The 18095-nt window shown below is 43.7% G+C and overlaps 1 protein-coding gene across 11 annotated transcripts in view; it reads right to left on the bottom strand.

Moving 5' to 3' along the window:
• The window catches only part of LOC115201748 (nucleolar and coiled-body phosphoprotein 1), a 29759-nt gene that overhangs the window by 6665 nt on the left and 4999 nt on the right, over positions 1 to 18095 (bottom strand). For 4 of the 11 annotated variants that reach the window (XR_003879805.1, XM_029765622.1, XM_029765618.1 and 1 more), the window contains exons 4-11: positions 16682 to 16740; positions 16289 to 16481; positions 11323 to 11498; positions 10140 to 10278; positions 7134 to 7253; positions 6432 to 6518; positions 2335 to 2703; positions 769 to 1485 (exon numbers count right to left, since the gene is read on the bottom strand). Coding sequence is in view for 10 of the 11 variants with exons in the window: in XM_029765622.1 (XP_029621482.1) it covers positions 769 to 1485; positions 2335 to 2703; positions 6432 to 6518; positions 7134 to 7253; positions 10140 to 10278; positions 11323 to 11498; positions 16289 to 16481; positions 16682 to 16740 (1860 nt within the window). In the remaining variant the exon portion in view is untranslated. The remainder of the gene's footprint in view (positions 1 to 768; positions 1486 to 2334; positions 2704 to 6431; positions 6519 to 7133; positions 7254 to 10139; positions 10279 to 11322; positions 11499 to 16288; positions 16482 to 16681; positions 16741 to 18095) is intronic. The other 7 variants (XM_029765620.1, XM_029765624.1, XM_029765623.1 and 4 more) reach the window with 7 other exon arrangements.

The raw sequence follows: 18095 nt of genomic DNA on the forward strand, positions 1-18095 counted from the left end.
GTTAAATGAAGAATTCTGTTGACCAATCAACGACGAAGGGGCGTAGACTAGAGATCTTCACGGAGCCAAAACCCAATCCGGGACCCGAGCAGGTCCGGATCCAGAAATCAAAATAATATCACAAGTCTAAGTCGGATCTGATATGATTATCACGGGTAATGTCAATATGTAATTTCAACTAACTTGTCCAGAAAGACTCGAATGTGACTGCTGCAGTAGAATGAGAGAAATTATATACTTTATACTGCTGCTGTTTTCACGAGTAGCACGTGTAGCTTGTTGTAGTTGGCCAATCATAAGGTAATCAAAATCAGCAATAGGCTAGTCATAGAGCCTTAAAAGCCTCTGTGTGGCAGAAGTTATGCTACACAGCACGACCCCCTGCTAGATCGTCACCTCTCTCTACCTCCTCTCCCTCATGGTTTATCAGCTCCGGTTAATAAAGTAGCATCAAAATGTAATTTTCTGCTTCCCTCACTCGGATTGGGTCCGACCACGTCTATACAGAACGGATCTATAGCTGTCCTCGGGTCTGTTCGGGAACAGGTCTCTATATAATAAAAAAAAATGTATTCATGCATATCAGGTACGGGTGGGGAAAGCCCCAGGTCCACGTTGGAACGGGTCCAACTTTTTGGACCCGTGAAGGACTCTAGCGTAGACTTTGGCTACCCACTTCAGCTTGGGAAGAAGAAAATAAAAAACTTGCCGAAGACCAAAACGTCACAAAATGTCATAATATAAGAACAAGTATGCTGACTCCTTTACCCTCTTCCTCATCACTAGAGCTGTCGTCACTGCTGCTGGACTCTGCTGCTTTGGCTGAAGCAGGAGTCTTGGCTGAAGCAGGAGTCTTGGCTGAAGCAGGAGTCTTGGCTGAAGCAGGAGTCTTGGCTGAAGCAGGAGTCTTGGCTGAAGCAGGAGTTTTGGCTGAAGCAGGAGTCTTGGCTGAAGCAGGAGTCTTGGCTGCGGCTGTAGTTTTGGTGGTCTTTTTGGCTGCAGCGACCTCGTCCTCTGAGTCCGAGCTGTCGGAATCGGAGCTGCTCTCGGCTACGGCCTTGGTTGGGGCTAGTTTGTTCACCACGGGGGTGGCTGGTTTGGAGGCTGGGGTGGCTGGTTTGGAGGCTGGGGTGGCTGGTTTAGTAACAGGGGCCGCGGTAGCCTTCTTAGCTGGAGCCTCATCTTCAGATGAAGAGTCGGAGTCCGAGCTGCTTTCTGCAGCAGCTGGTTTAACAACTGGGGTGGCTGGTTTGGAGGCTGGTTTAGTAACAGGGGCTGGGGTAGCCTTCTTAGCTGGAGCCTCATCTTCAGAAGAGTCGGAGTCCGAGCTGCTTTCTGCAGCAGCCTTGGCTGGGGCCTTGGGGGCAGTTGCAGGCTTCTTGGTAGCTGCAGCAGCCTTGAGTGGGGCCTTGGGGGCCGCTGCAGGCTTCTTGGTAGCTGCAGCAGCCTTGGGTGGGGCCTCGTCCTCAGAGCTGCTGTCAGAGTCTACAGGACCGACAGAGGGGAACATGTCAGATTCAATTAGTCGGTGGGTATGTCTGATGTTACAATCCCAGACAAGTTAGTAATATAAAGCTTCCATTCACTATGTTTCTCTAAATGTGGATGACAAAAGAACAACGAAGAACAGCCAACAAAACCGTGGTTAAAGAAATTAATATTTTACATACAAGCTAAGTGACAACTTCCAGCTTAGTTTGGATTGCATCCACTATTTGAATGAAAAATGTCACAGTACCATCTAAAAACAACAGGTGCAGGGTGAGAATAGAAGCAACATGGATGTCAGATCTGACAGTTCTCGTTTTTGTGACGTCTATCTAGCCAACTACTAGCCCTGCGCAGGACCACAGAGAAGCGCCCTGCGCAGGACCACAGAGAAGCGCCCTGCGCAGGACCACAGAGAAGCGCCCTGCGCAGGACCACAGAGAAGCGCCCTGCGCAGGACCACAGAGAAGCGCCCTGCGCAGGACCACAGAGAAAAGCCCTGCGCAGGACCACAGAGAAAAGCCCTGCGCAGGACCACAGAGAAAAGCCCTGCGCAGGACCACAGAGAAAAGCCCTGCGCAGGACCACAGAGGTCCAAAAGGTGAGAATGATTAGCAACATACTGCATAGTTTTAATGTTTTTTTGTAACATAAACCCTGTTGATATTGAAACAAGGCAAGCATGTTCTTCCGCAGGCTGAGTTCCAGATCTTTCTGTGTTGTCTTGCCAACTCATTGGCGTGACAATGACACAGGAGTTAGCAAGATGGTACAAACAAATCTGGGACTCGGTCTTTTCTAGTAATCAGTTCTAATAATGACTCTGTCCTACTTAGTCTATTTTACCTGAGCTTGACGAGTCGGCTTTCTTAGCAGGGGCAGTCTTGGCAGGAGTGGCCTTGGCAGGAGTGGCCTTGGCAACAGGCTTCTTAGCTTCTTTCTCATCTTCTGAGCTTGAGTCCGAGGAAGAATCTTCTGCCGGGGTAGCCTTAGCCGGGGTAGCCTTAGCCGGGGTAGCCTTAGCCGGGGTAGCCTTAGCCGGGGTAGCCTTAGCCGGGGTAGCCTTAGCCGGGGTAGCCTTAGCCGGGGTAGCCTTAGCCGGGGTAGCCTTAGCCGGGGTAGCCTTAGCCGGGGTAGCCTTAGCCGGGGTAGCCTTAGCCGGGGTAGCCTTAGCCGCTGCCTTTTTTGCTTCTTCTTCATCTTCAGAGCTAGAGTCTAAGAGAGGAACAAGAGATGAAATGAGACTGATGTTCACTTCAACTTTAAAATAAAACCCCAATGTTATGCAAACTCAGGGATGTAATAGTCCAAACAGAATAGTTTTGCAACTAGAACGAAAATTTATATTGGACAAATTCAACTAGGTTCCTCCCGTTTCTTTCCTTTTGCTTCCATTTAAGAAACGTTTTGCAAAAAAATTTTAAATATATATTTTTTTACGGTGTAATGAATACGCCCACAGGTATAACAAACTTGACGATTGTGTCTAGTTATTCAGAACCAGATGTGGGAAAACTGGCAGAAGATTTAGAAGTGGCTGTGTTTACCGTTGCTCTAAAACAGTTTCCCAACCCCTGTAACCCCAACAGTAAACCTGGACATGCACACCTGACTCAACTAATAATCATCAAGCCCTCAATGAGTTGCATCAGGTGCGTTTGTCCGGGACGACAACAAATGTGTGCTCTCGGGGGTTACTGGGGGGGCGGCTCTCGGGGGGGGGTACTGGGGGGGCGGCTCTCGGGGGGGGTACTGGAGGGCGGCTCTCGGGGGGGGTACTGGAGGGCGGCTCTCGGGGGGGGGTACTGGAGGGCGGCTCTCGGGGGGGGTACTGGAGGGCGGCTCTCGGGGGGGGTACTGGAGGGCGGCTCTCGGGGGGGGGACTGGAGGGCGGCTCTCGGGGGGGGGGTACTGGAGGGCGGCTCTCGGGGGGGGTACTGGAGGGCGGCTCTCGGGGGGGGGGTACTGGAGGGCGGCTCTCGGGGGGGGTACTGGAGGGCGGCTCTCGGGGGGGGTACTGGAGGGCGGCTCTCGGGGGGGGTACTGGAGGGCGGCTCTCGGGGGGGGTACTGGAGGGCGGCTCTCGGGGGGGGTACTGGAGGGCGGCTCTCGGGGGGGGTACTGGAGGGCGGCTCTCGGGGGGGTACTGGAGGGCGGCTCTCGGGGGGGTACTGGAGGGCGGCTCTCGGGGGGGTACTGGAGGGCAGCTCTCGGGGGGTACTGGAGGGCAGCTCTCGGGGGGTACTGGAGGGCAGCTCTCGGGGGGTACTGGAGGGCAGCTCTCGGGGGGTACTGGAGGGCAGCTCTCGGGGGGTACTGGAGGGCAGCTCTCGAGGGGTACTGGAGGGCAGCTCTCGGGGGGTACTGGAGGGCAGCTCTCGGGGGGTACTGGGCCAGTTGCATGAAACATCTTAAGTCTATTTTCCCCTCATCTTTTACCTCAACTTTAAGTCAGTTGAACAAAACATTTTAAGGCAAATTTCGCCCTTACAATTAAGTGAAAAAGTTAAGGGTGCCCATGAGGTACCTTAAGTGCTTCATTCAGAATGGATATCAATGTAATCAGCATTTGTGGAGGTGAATGTTGCTTTCCTCTGGCCTGGTTTCAAAAGGAAAACATCCACCAACTAGCTAGCTATGTAGCTAAACAATGGCTACAGGCCTAGCTACTCTGTCAGCTAGCTTGACGTGCTAGAAAGTAATACAGACAAGTTGGTAACTATAGTAAATATGTTTTATTATCTTCTGAATCAATTTGTTTCTCTTGGTCTTCAAATGTAGAATTAAGTTGTCTCTGATGAGAGATGTTCAGTCAGTGAATCAGGTCGTCACGAATGAATACGACTTGTTTTTAAGTCTTTGCTGTAATAAAGACTAAAAAAAAAAAAAAGCTTACAGACTTTCTGCTTATAATTTATTTCGGTGTTGTTTACATTGTTTCATGCGGTCAGAAAAATGGTATTGTAATCTATACAGCACCTGTTTGGCACATAATATGCATGCTCCTTACTTTATTATTCCACACAAACATTCCCTTTACCTCCTGAGCAACCTGTAAATATTCCCTCGTTTAAAGTTTATGGAGTCGTGGACAAATATGGAAAAATATACATTTGAAAAATTTTTGACAAAGATATATATATATTTTTTTTTCCCCCCCGGGACAGCACTACTCCATTGTAACTTGAGACTCTTTCTGCCGTACATGCCTTCAAACTACCATAAAACCCTTAAATGATCCTTAGGAAATTTCTGAGCAGCTCTATGCAACATCCTTAAACAATTCCTTGAGGTAAAGGGACATTTTTCCTTAAGGTAAACCCTTTAACCTGTTGGGGCTAGGGGGCAGTATTTTCACGGCCGGATAAAAAACGTACCCGATTTAAACTGGTTACTACTCCTGCCCAGAAATGAGAATATGCATATAATTAGTAGTTTGGATAGAAAACACTCTAAAGTTTCTAAAACTGTTTGAATGGTGTCTGAGTATAACAGAACTCATATGGCAGGCCAAAACCTGAGAAAATTCCATGCAGGAAGTGCCCTGTCTGACAATTTGTTGTCCTTCTAAAGCATCTCTATCAAAAATACAGCATCTCTGCTGTAACGTGACATTTTCTAAGGCTTTCATTGGCTCTCAGAAGGCGCCAGAAGGTGGAATGAGAGCTCTGCAGTCTCTGGGCGAAAAACAGCAGGAGTGTTTGTGAGTGGTCAGGCAGGGAACACTGCCACTGGAGCGCGCGTGCACGAGAGGACTCCATGTTTTTCTTTCTCTCTGAACGAATACAACGTCGCCCGGTTGGAATATTATCGCTATTTTACGAGAAAAATCGCATAAAAATTGATTTTAAACGGCGTTTGACATGCTTCGAAGTATGGTAATGGAATATTTTGAATTTTTTGTCCCTTCGGATAGTGACCTGAACGCACGAACAAAACGGAGCTATTTCAATATAACTATGGATTATTTCGAACCAAAACAACATTTGTTGTTGAAGTAGAAGTCCTGGGAGTACATTCTGACGAAGAACAGCAAAGGTAATCCAATTTTTCTTATAGTAAATCTGAGTTTGGTGAGGGCCAAACTTGGTGGGTGTCAAATTAGCTAGCCGTGATGGCCGGGCTATCTACTCAGAATATTGCAAAATGTGCTTTCACCGAAAAGCTATTTTAAAATCCGACACCGCGATTGCATAAAGGAGTTCTGTATCTATAATTCTTAAAATAACTTATGTATTTTGTGAACGTTAATCGTGAGTAATTAAGTAAATTCACCGGAAGTTTGCGGTGGGTATGCTAGTTCTGAACATCACATGCTAATGTAAAAAGCTGTTTTTTTATATAAATATGAACTTGATTGAACAAAACAAAACATGCATGTATTGTATAACAATGTCCTAGGAGTGTCATCTGATGAAGATCATCAAAGGTTAGTGCTGCATTTAGCTGTGGTTTTGGTTTTTGTGACATATAGGCTTGCTTTGAAAATGGCTGTGTGATTATTTTTGGCAGGGTACTCTGCTGACATAATCTAATGTTTTGCTTTCGCTGTAAAGCCTTTTTGAAATCGGACAGTGTGGTTAGATTAACGAGAGTCTTGTCTTTAAAATTGTGTAAAATAGTCATATGTTTGAGAAATTGAAGTTATAGCATTTATGAGGTATTTGTATTTCGCGCCACACAATTCCACTGGCTGTTGACTAGGTGCCCAGGGAGGTTAAGGAATACACAAGATGTTTTATGCAACCAGGCCCTGGAGGACTGAAGGTGGGAAACCCTGCTCTAGAACCTAGGTCTAGAACAATTACAACCTATAGCCTTTAGAACCTAGGTCTAGAACAATTACAATCTACAGCTTTTAGAACCTAGGTCTAGAACCTTTAGAATCTAGAGCCTTTTTAAAACGAGGTCCAGAATCTTTAGAATCTACAGCCAGAACCTACCTGAGCTCTCAGAGCTCGACTCGGCCTTCTTAGCAGCAGCAGGTTTAGGGGTCACAGTCTTTGCTGGGGTAGACTTCACAGGGACTGCTTTAGCGGAGGAGAATAACGTAGTGTCAGAGATCCCTCATTGTAAACACGGGATGCTTTAGCCATTGATGATAAAAGCGGACATTAGTCATTTAGAAGACACTAATCCAGAGAGACTAGAAATCAGTGCATTCAACTAAAAGTAAAGTAGGTAGACAGTCATATATCACATGTAAAACCGTGAAATATTAAGTTTTGCTATGCATTAGTAAAGACAAAGAGCACTCAATGTTCAGACAGGATCAACACTTGGAAAAGGAGACTAGGGAACTGTCCGAAATCTGTCTTGCCTACCGCTACTAAAACCGTCGCAACTCATTACAACTACTACCTACTGTGTACTAATAGTACGTACTGTTGAGTAAAAACGTAAGCAGTAAGCAACAAATATCAGCATACTATCCATCTACACTAAGAAGGTGTCATCTACAGAAGAGAGCTTCCCTTATTCTGATTATCAGCTGTGACTATTCTCTTCCCTCAACAGTATGCCAGGAATTCTACTCAATGAAAAGTCCCCAAAATATTTTTCAAACTATAAAAACGTTCTATTTTCGTATACCCAAAAAGCAAGTATGGGTATTCTGACATGTCCTAGGGTTTAGTAGTTGTTACCTGATACTTTCTCCTCCTCCCTGCTGTCTGAGGAGCGGTCCTTTTTGGCCTTGCTGGCCACTGTAGGAACCAAGGCCTTCTTTACTGCAGCTCCAGGGGGTGGGACTGCACTGTATGCACCTACACACACACACACACACACACACACACACACACACACACACACACGAGGCATTAGCATGAACAGAGAGCTAAAAACAAATAGCTACAAGCTTGGCACACCTGTATTTGGGGAGTTTCTCCCATTCTTCTCTGCAGATCCTCTCAAGTTCTGTCAGGTTGGATGGGGAGCGTCAGTGCACAGCTATTTTCAGGTCTCTCCAGAGATGTTCGATCGGGTTCAAGTCCAGGCTCTGCCTGGGCCACTCAAGGACATTCAGAGACTTGTCCCGAAGCCACTCCTGCGTTGTCTTGGCTGTGTGCTTAGGGTCGTTGTCCTGTTGGAAGGTGAACCTTTGCCTCAGTCTGAGGTCCTGAGCGCTCTGGAGCAGGTTTTCATCAAGGTTCTCTCTGTACTTTGCTTCGTTCATCTTTCCCCTCGATCCTGACTAGTCTCCCAGTCCTTGACACTGAAAAACATACCCACAGCATGATGCTGCCACCACCACCATGCTTCACCGTAGGGATGGTGCCAGGTTTCCTCCAGAAGTGACGCTTGGCATTCAGGCCAAAGAGTTCAATCTTGGTTTAATCAGACCAGAGAATCTTGTTTCTCATGGTCTGAGAGTCCTTTAGGTGCCTTTTGGCAAACTCCAAGCGGACTGTCATGTGTCGTGTACCTTTTACTGAGGAGTGGCTTCCGTCTGGCCACTCTACCACAAAGGCCTGATAGGTGGAGTGCTGCAGAGATGGTTGTCCATCTGGAAGTTTCTCCCATCTCCACAGAGGAATTATAGAGCTCTGTCAGAGTGACCATGGGGTTCTTGGTCACCTCCCTGAACAAGGCTCTTCTCCCCCGATTGCTCAGTTTGGCCGGGCGGCCAGCTCTATGAAGAGTCTTGGTGGTTCCAAACTTCTTCCATTTTAGAATGATGGAGGCCACTGTGTTCTTGGGGACCTTCAATGCTGCAGAAATGTTTTGGTACCTTTCCCCAGATCTGTGCCTCGACACAATCCTGTCTCGGAGCTCTATGGACAATTCCTTCGACCTCATGGTTTGGTTTTTGCTCTGACATGCACTGTTAACTGTGGGACCTTATATAGACAGGTGTGTGCCTTTCCAAATCATGTTCAATCAATTGAATTTACCACAGGTGGACTCCAATCAAGTTGTAGAAACATCTCAAGGATGATCAATGGAAACAGGATGCACCGGAGCTCAATTTCAAGTCTCAAAGCAAAGTGTCTGAATACTTATGTAAAAAAGGTATTTCTATTTATTAATACATTTGCAAAAATTTCAAAAAAACTGTTTTTGCTTTGCCGTTATGGGGTATTTGTGTTTAAATAAATAACATTTCTCATCAATCTAATCTATTTTACAATAAGGCTGTAACGTAAAATGTGAGAAAAGTCAATGGGTCTGAATACTTTCCGAATGCTCTGTATGTGGTTCAACTGTAATGCAAAAAAACACTTATGTAGTGTTATAGGTGGGTAAACGCCTTCCCAGTAGAACAAGGTGGGTAAATTGAGTTGGAATTGACCTTCCACTACATCACTGGTCATTAGGGCGGTATACAGATCTCCATACCTTGCCGGAGTATACCGGAATTGCACACATGGGGGCGCTATTTCATTTCTTTCTAAACTATGCTAACAAACGCTTTAAAAAAGCACTAGTAAAAGGTCCATAGCGGACCCAGGCTAAATGCTAACAGGTGCAAGTAAGCAAACAAACTAAATGCAAGAAAAAACAACCCCAGCTCATAACTATATATGGAGCCCTATAAAATCTGTGATGAAGATAACGCAGAAGGAAAACAGACATTAAGAAATGTAACTTTGTAGAAAATCAACTAAATGTATTAAACTTATTAAAAATTAAAAATAAACATTTGCTTTTTTCAAATCATAAAGACATGTTTGTCTGCGGTGGGCGGCGCGTACATCGATCTTCACTTACCCGTTAGCGATGTTAACTGTCCTCTGGTAGAGATCGAAAGGCTTTCCCAAAAACCTTCTCAACTAAAATGTTAACTACGAAGTAGCATATGCCGATCTGGCAGAATTATTTTTATGATTGTAGTTTGCGTTTGTTTCGCAAACTCTGCAAAATCTCATGAGTGCTATAGAATCGTCGCTAACCAAACGGTCTCTTGTTTGTGCACACTTGCACTACACCCAAAAAAACAAAAAAAACGTTTTCAATTTTTCCCAGACCTCAAAAGTGGTCTCCTGATGCGGTTTAAGTATTGTTGTGGACTTAGAATATCCAATTTGGATGTTTTTCTATATTTAAAAAAGTGAGACAACCTGAAAAAACAGAAAGTAAACCTGGAAAAACAAAAGGAGAAAACTGAATTTGTGGAAAAAAACAAGGAATCTCGCAAGAAAATACGATTTTATTGCCCTATATCTCAAGAGGCTACTCACACTCGATCCCGGACAGGATTGATCGTCTCCGCTGTAACCAAAATAAACATGATCTTGCAAGCCACCTATAGCTATAAAGTAAGCAAACCAAAAGCATAACTGGATCCCTGAGCTCGAGAAAACTTATTTGGCACCAAGTTAAGATTTGTTTGCGAATTTCAAGTGTAACTTAAATCACCTTGCTTGTGCTGTTCAACAGTGGACGTCTGTTCTGCTTGCACCATGTTCTCTTTGTAAACAAATATAACATGTGAATGTCTCAATTTCATTTTTGTGAAAAAGAAAATTAAAAAAACGTGGGAAAAAACCATACTGTCGGTATGTCAAAATACCCCGGTATACCACCCAAGCCTACTTATTGGTCATAAGCCTCAGTCTAATCGCTCTCCTAATAACCTGTGATCAGGCATGTAGACATACTGATAGATAAATATAATAAACAGTTTGATACTACTATACATGAATACACACCTGGTTTGGCCTTCTTGCTGGGAGGAGTCTCCTCTTCATCTGAAGAAGAGTCATCGCTGCTCGACTCGACTGTCTTAGCTGGAGGGGTCTTAGCTGGACCAGGGGTCTTGACAGGACCAGGGGTCTTAGCTGGAGGGGTCTGTTAGGAGAGACTGGGTCAGTACTGGAAGCAAAGTTTACCCTTATCTGGCGACTTTGTAGACACTGAAGAAAGCATTGCAGCCTAAAGGCATAAATGTGTGGTTTTAAATTGCCCTTGTGGACATGCCAAAATAATAAAGGCATTTTAACTCAAACCAAATATGAAGAGTGCTGTGGTAGTTTTTGTAATTACACATCTTCCCTGTGGCTCAGTTGGTAGAGCATGGTGTTTGCAACGCCAGGGTTGTGGGTTCGATTCCCACGGGGGGCCAGTACGGGGGGAAAAAAATAAATGTATGAAATTAATTGAAATGTATGCATTCACTACTGTAAGTCGCTCTGGATAAGAGCGTCTGCTAAATGACTAAAATGTAAAATGTAAAATCTTCATGAAAAATATACAACGTACATATTTTAATGAACGAGTTTCACTGTTGAAGCCGGCTAACAAAATGTTTTTCCTTCTTTCATTTCCCCCCAAAATATAGACATTTACTCCACAATATAGTGTGTGTCCCTTCTTCCATTCCTGCATCGTATGACCGTCGCACACAAGGCTGGTTTGACAGATCAAGGAGGTATCGTGCCACACCTAGGGATGGAAACTGGCAACACAGCTCCCATGGTAACTTGAACACCTGTCCTGGGGTGTATTCAACCAAACAGATAGCTGTCCTGGGGTGTATTCACTAGGATGCATACCCAACCAAACAGACAGCTGTCCTGGGGTGTATTCACTAGGATGCATACACAACCAAACAGACAGCTGTCCTGGGGTGTATTCACTAGGATGCATACACAACCAAACAGACAGCTGTCCTGGGGTGTATTCACTAGGATGTATTCACTACACAACCAAACAGACAGCTGTCCTGGGGTGTATTCACTAGGATGCATACAGAAGAAAAATGAAACAGGGAGCTACCTCAATTTCTCCAATAGAGACTCCTGTTTCCGGTGCAAAATGTTTAGCAACGGTGTGCAACTAATGAATACACCTCAAGGTGAGAGGTGGTAGTGTGTTGTGGATCAGTTTCTGTACCTTTGTGGTCGTTTCGTCTTCACTGGAGCTGTCCTCACTGCTGCTGGTCTCAGCCTTCTTCTGAGCTGCTGCTGCTTTGGCAGTCGTCCCTGCCTTAGGGGTCGCGGCTGCCTTAGGGGTCGCGGCTGCCTTAGGGGTCGCGGCTGCCTTAGGGGTCGCGGCTGCAGCCTTTCCTTCTACAGAGCAAGAAGAACAGTCAGTACACAAAACAAGTAAACATCATAGAAGCACACTGATTGAAAAGATGCTTCGAAAAATATGTGATCATGTGTGCACTGTCGTCAGGCAGCATTTCTTAAAGTATGGATCACGGACCCAAGTAAGGTTGTGACAATACAAGTATAGAATTGTTTTGCCATTGCAAAAATGAAAACAAAGCAGACCAAATTCTTCAGTCCTTTATTAAAAACCTGCTGTTAGTAAAATATTGTGTGCTACAGCTTAGACAATAAATGTTACTCTGGATGACAACAGAATGATGTTTGTTTCCAACATTAGAGCCAAAGGAAGTCAAATCCACTTCCTGTTTTATTTCCTTGCCATGATACTAACGATACTGGTATCGTGCCGGCCCGAGACCTAAAGTGGGCCACGACATGGCCGAGTAAACAAAGAATGTAAAATATACACATACATACAGTTGAAGTCAGAAGTTAACATATACCTTAGCCAAATACATTTAAGCTCAGTTTTTCACAATTCCTGACATTTAATCCTAGTGTCGTGTCATTAACTGAAGACATGTTTATCAATTAACTCCCTGTAATTATTATCACGCGATTAAACTGATTAATCGTTTAACTGTAATTAATTAGGAGATCGGGGCACCAAGGAAAATATTCAGATTACAAAGTTATAATTATCCTAATATAACGCTATATATTATATTATAGGCCGATTATCTTCTGGTTTAAATGGTGTATTTTACCTCGCGTCCAGTCTCATTCTAAACGTCGTAAATTGTTGGTCCTTTGCTGTTGTTCTGGGATTGATTTGCATTTTTCACACCAAAGTACGTTCATCTCTAGGAGACAGAACGCGTCTCCTTCCTGAGCGGTACGACGGCTGCGTGGTCCCATGGTGTTTATACTTGCGTACTATTGTTTGTACAGATGAACATGGTACCTTCAGGCGTTTGGAAATTGCTCCCAAGGATGAACCAGACTTGTGGAGGTCTACAATTTTTTTTCTGAAGTCTTGGATGATTTCTTTAGATTTTCCCATGGTGTCAAGCAAAGAGGCACTGAGTTTGAAGGTAGGCCTTGAAATACATCCACAGGTACTCCTCCAATTGACTCAAATGATGTCAATTAGCCTATCAGAAGCTTCTAAAGCCATGACATTTTCCGGAATTTTCCAAGCTGTTTAAAGGCACAGTCAACTTAGTCTATGTAAACTGATGACCCACTGGAATTGTGATACAGTGAATTATAAGTGAAATAAATCTGTCAGTAAACAATTGTTGGAAAAATTACTTGTGTCATGCACAAAAGTAGATGTCCTAACCGACTTGCCAAAATTATAGTTTGTTAACTTGTTAGGGTATAGGGGGCAGTATTTTCACGGCTGGATAAAAAAATGTACCCGATTTAATCTGGTTACTAATCCTACCCAGTAACTACAATATGCATATACTTATTATATATGGATAGAAAACACCCTAAAGTTTCAAAAACTGTTTGAATGGTGTCTGTGAGTATAACAGAACTCATTTGGCAGGCAAAACCCTGAGACAGATTCTGACAGGAAGTGGATACCTGATGTGTTGAATTGACTTTAAGCCTATACCATTGAAAAACAAAGGGGCTGAGGAATATTTTGGCACTTCCTATTGCTTCCACAAGATGTCCCCAGCCTTTACAAAGTGTTTTGAGTCTTCTACAGTGAGATCTGACTGAAGAAGAGCCATGGAACGTGATGGCCCATTAGACACCTGGCGCGCGAGTTGATGGTGGGTACTCTCATTCCGAAACGTTTTAAAAGAAAACCCAATGGTCCGCCTTGAATTTTATTCATGTTCTGGTTAAAAAAGGCCCTAATGATTTATGCGATACAACGTTTGACATGTTTGAACGAACGGAAATATATTTTTTCTGTTCTTGAAGTGAAGTGAAGTCCGGCTGGCTTAGATCATGTGCTACAACACGGAGGTTTTTGGACATAAATGATGAGCTTTTTTGAACAAAACTACATTCGTTATGGACCTGGGATTCTTTGGAAGTGACATCTGATGAAGAGAATCAAAGGTAATGGATTATTTACATAGTATTTTCGATTTTAGATCTCTCCAACATGGCGGTTAGTCTGTATCGCAATGCGTATTTTTCTGGCGCAGTGCTCAGATTATTGCAAAGTGTGATTTCCCAGTAAGGTTAATTTTAAATCTGGCAAGTCCATTGCGTTCAAGAGATGTAAATCTATAATTCTTTGAATGACAATATAATATAATATTTTACCAATGTTTTCTAATATTAATTAATTATTTTGTTGTCATGACTTGACTGCCGGTATTGGAGGGAAACGATTTCCTGAACATCAACGCCATAGTAAAACGCTGTTTTTAGATATAAATATGAACTTGACAGAACTAAAAATGCATGCATTGTCTAACATAATGTCCTAGGAGTGTCATCTGATGGAGATTGTAAAAGGTTAGTGCATAATTTTAGCTGATTTTATGGTTTTGGTGACGCCTGTCTTTGAATCGACAATACACTACACACAGCTATTGTCAATGTACTCTCCTAACATAACCTAACTTTATGCTTTCCCCGTAAAACCTTTTTGAAATCGGAAAACGTGGTTAGATTAAGGAGATGTTTATCTTTCAAAGGCTGTAAGTTAGTTGTATGTTTGAGAAATTTGAATTTTGACATTTATTTGGTTTCAAATTTGCCGCTCTTGAAATGCACCTGCTGTTGATAGGGTGCGCCACGGGTGGCACGCTAACGTTCCACATAGCCCCAAGAAGTTAACAAGAAATTTGTGGAGTGGTTGAAGAATGCGTTTCAATGACTCCAACCTAAGTGTATGTAAACTTCCGACTTCAACTGTACATCGCGACACAAGGCCATGTCATTAGTAAAGATTGTAAATAGTAAGGGACCTAGACAGCTGCCCTGGGGAATTCCTGATTCTACCTGGATTATGCTGGAGAGGCTTCCATTAAAGAACACCCTCTGTGTTCTGTTAGACAGGTAACTCTTTATCCACAATATCGCAGCAGGTGTAAAACCATCGCACATACGTTTTTCCAGCATCAGACTATGATTGATAATGTCAAAAGTCTAACAAAACAGCTCCCGCACAATTTCTCTCAGCCAATAAGCAGCCGTTTGTTTAAGTGCTGTGCTTGTTGAGCGTCCTTCCCTATAAGCATGCTGAAAGTCTGTTGTCATTTTGTTAACAGTAAAATAGCATTGTATCTGGTCAACAAAAAAGATTCCCCAAAAGTTTACTCAGGGTTGGTAACAGGCTGATTGGTCGGCTATTGGAGCCAGTAAAGGGGGCTTTACTATTCTTGGGTAGTGGAATGACCTTTGCTTCCCTCCAAGCCTGATGCCAAACACTTTCTAGTAGGCTTAAATTGGAAACATGGCAAATAGGAGTAGCAATATTATCCACTATTATCCTCAGTAATTTTCCATCCAAGTTGTAATGTCAATTGAAAAGTAGAAATCCACGCCGCTCCTCAGACTCCATCTCTCGTAGGGCCTCAATTTACTGTTGCGTTACAATAGTAGAATACACAAGCTGCAATTTTGAAATTTGGTTTTGCTTCCGCAGATTCTCTTGTTACATCAGTCACTGATAGTTACTCCAATTAGCCATGTTAATTAACAATTTTTAGGTTGGTAAATTAGTCTAGCCAGCCATCTAAACTTGTAGTTAACAGGGCTGAATACTGACAGGGCACGCAGGGCATGTGCCCAGGGGCCCTGATCTCCTTGGGGCCCCCCATTGACTTTGTTAGTCACTCTCACTTATATCATATTAACATGGCACAAGTCATGGCAAAATATCTAAAATTAGCTGTAAAAAATTGCAGCATTTTCTCTCCGCTCTGGGTAAAAAAATGGGTAGAATTGTAGGAAATGTAACTGTTGGGATCTCTTGATTGGGAAAATACTGACTGGGAATCATGAAGCCCACCTGTGTGGTATTGTTGTTGACTGCCATAGCCTAGCTGAAGAAGGGCTCATACCCAAAACATTCGTGACACAATAAAAAAAAAAAATGTCAATTTCAGTTTATTTACCAGAGTACCGTCCTATTTCTGTTCTTTGGATTATAGACACGAGGATCCAATTTCAGTTTGTTAAGTGGAGTCGAGCACGTTGTTTATCTTTTCAGGAAATTAACTTTAAAAACTAAAAAATGTCTCTCCTCCGTCAAGAGGGGGGGGCACCAAAAAAATCTCACTAATGTCCCACTAAAGGAGGTTATGTTTTCATGAGTTTGGGTCCCAGGAAAACACTGAATTTCTCATCTGGGTCCGAGGCCGAAGTTGTTTAAGAAACCCTGTCGTAAAGCTATGGTCTTGGTCAGGCTCCCGTGTGGCGCAGTGGTGTAAGGCACTGCATCTCAGTGCTAGAGGAGTCACTACAGACCCTGGTTCGAATCCAGGCTGTATCACAACCGGCCGTGATTCAAAGTCCCATAGGTTGGCACACAATTGGCCCAGGGTCATCCGGGTTAGGGTTTGGCCCGGGGTCGTTAGGGTTAGGCCCGGGGTCATCCGGGTTAGTGTTTGGCCCGGGGTAGGCCGTCATTGTAAATAAGAATTTGTTCTTAACCGACATGCCTAGTTAAATAAAGGTAAAAAATAAGGGACTTCATGGTGAAATGTACTCGCCGGCTAGGTTGAAATGTACCCGCCGGCTAGGTTTAATGTACTCGCCAGCTAGGTGAAATGTACCCGCCAGCTAGGTGAAATGTACTCACCAGCTAGGTGAAATGTACTCACTAGTTACAGGGGCTTTAGCTGGAGCCTCATCTTCAGATGACTCACTGCTAGAGCTGGAGTCCTTTTTCCTGGCTGCTGCCACTACAGGGCTCTTCACTGGGGCTTTGGCTGCTGCCACTACAGGGCTCTTCACTAGGGCTTTGGCTGCTGCCACTACAGGGGTCTTCACTGGGGCTTTGGCTGCCGCCGGCTTCTGTTAGCAGAGAAGAGGAGCAGATTTCAAACTAAATGTTTTCAACAACAAGCTGACTTCATCATCAGGGCACACAAATATATTCTTAATTCGCCCTCCTATAGCTCTGTAAACAGCATAGGGCTACAGTTAGCAATTTTAACGTGACAATAAAAACGTAAAAAGTGACATTGTTGTAAGACGACATAGCGTTCCTGTACCTTTGCTGCAGCCTCCTCGTCACTGGAATCATCACTGCTGCTGGACTCCGCCGCTTTAGCTGGTAACGATACAAAAACCTCATTATGGAACAGAACAAAAAAAAAAAAAGGGCAACTCAGCCCATCACTGCCACGCTGCATTCATGACAACATAGAAAATCAAGAAATGTAGGATATTGGTTTAAAGGTCAATGTAAAACGGTTACTTCAGGAATTGGGAATTGGGACCCTTTACCTACTTCCAGATAGCCATAGCAGATACCTATCGACTTCCAGTCATCGCGCTAACGCTAATACCGCTAACTTCCTATTATACCGGCCACCGAGACATAAAAATGGTATCCACGAGTTCATCTGACTCTGGGGAAGTTAGATAAAGGGCCTCATTGCCAAAATACTGAAGTATCCCTTTAATGAAAGACAGAATTTAGGCTATTGGTTTAGGAATCAATATTACTGATGCATGAATAGAGGGTGATGTAAGAAAAGCAGGAATTGCAAACCTATTGATAGGAAGCCTGATTGACGATATAAGGCCAACTCAAACCAAAATATGCTGACTAAAGTATTTTCTCTCTGCAGCATTTTTCCAGCAATCGAGACGTCTGGTTTCAGAGCACGTCAGAACGCGAGTCTTTAAAAACAGAGGCTGTTTTCGCCGCTCCTGCCAATTGGCTGAACTCTTAGTACATCACCATCTAGCGCAGGGAAGGGTAAACATTTGGCTCGAGGGCCACGGCGGGATTTCAAAATACCGATTCGGGGGGGGCACACATAAAAATCGGTCCCAAATAGATCTGTGTGGCCCTCTGTTGATTTTTGAAATCCCGATGTGGCCCTCCAGCCAAAAGGTTTACCCTTCCCTGTGCTAGATGGTGATGTACTAAGTGACAATCAATTTGTGGGCGAATAAATTATTTTTTAAAAAAGGGGCCGTTATTTGAAAAGATGCCTTCAGAAAATATTCACTTATTCCACATTGTGTTACAGCCTGAACTCAAAATGTAGTAAATTGATTTCCTCCTCACCCATTTATACACAATAACCCTGAATGACAAAGTGAAAACATGTTTTTTTAAATGTTTGCATATGCATATATATATATATAAATATAAAATAACTTGAATACACTTGAGCTCAATGTGGAATGTTATAGCAAAGTGGTTTGGATATGGAAATGTATTATATATATATATATAAATACATTTCCATATCCAAACCACTTTGCTATAACATTCCACATTGAGCTCAAGTGTATTCAAGTTATTTTTAACATCCTTGAGATGTAACTACAACTTGGGAGTCCACCTGTGGCTAATTCAATTGTTTGGACATGATTTAGAGAGAAACACCTGTGTATTCACACCCCTTGACTTTCCCGAAAACATTTTCTTGTTACAGTCGGAGTTTAAAA

The sequence above is a fragment of the Salmo trutta genome, chromosome 10 (assembly GCF_901001165.1).
Source record: "Salmo trutta chromosome 10, fSalTru1.1, whole genome shotgun sequence".
In the NCBI taxonomy this organism is placed as follows: domain Eukaryota; kingdom Metazoa; phylum Chordata; class Actinopteri; order Salmoniformes; family Salmonidae; genus Salmo; species Salmo trutta.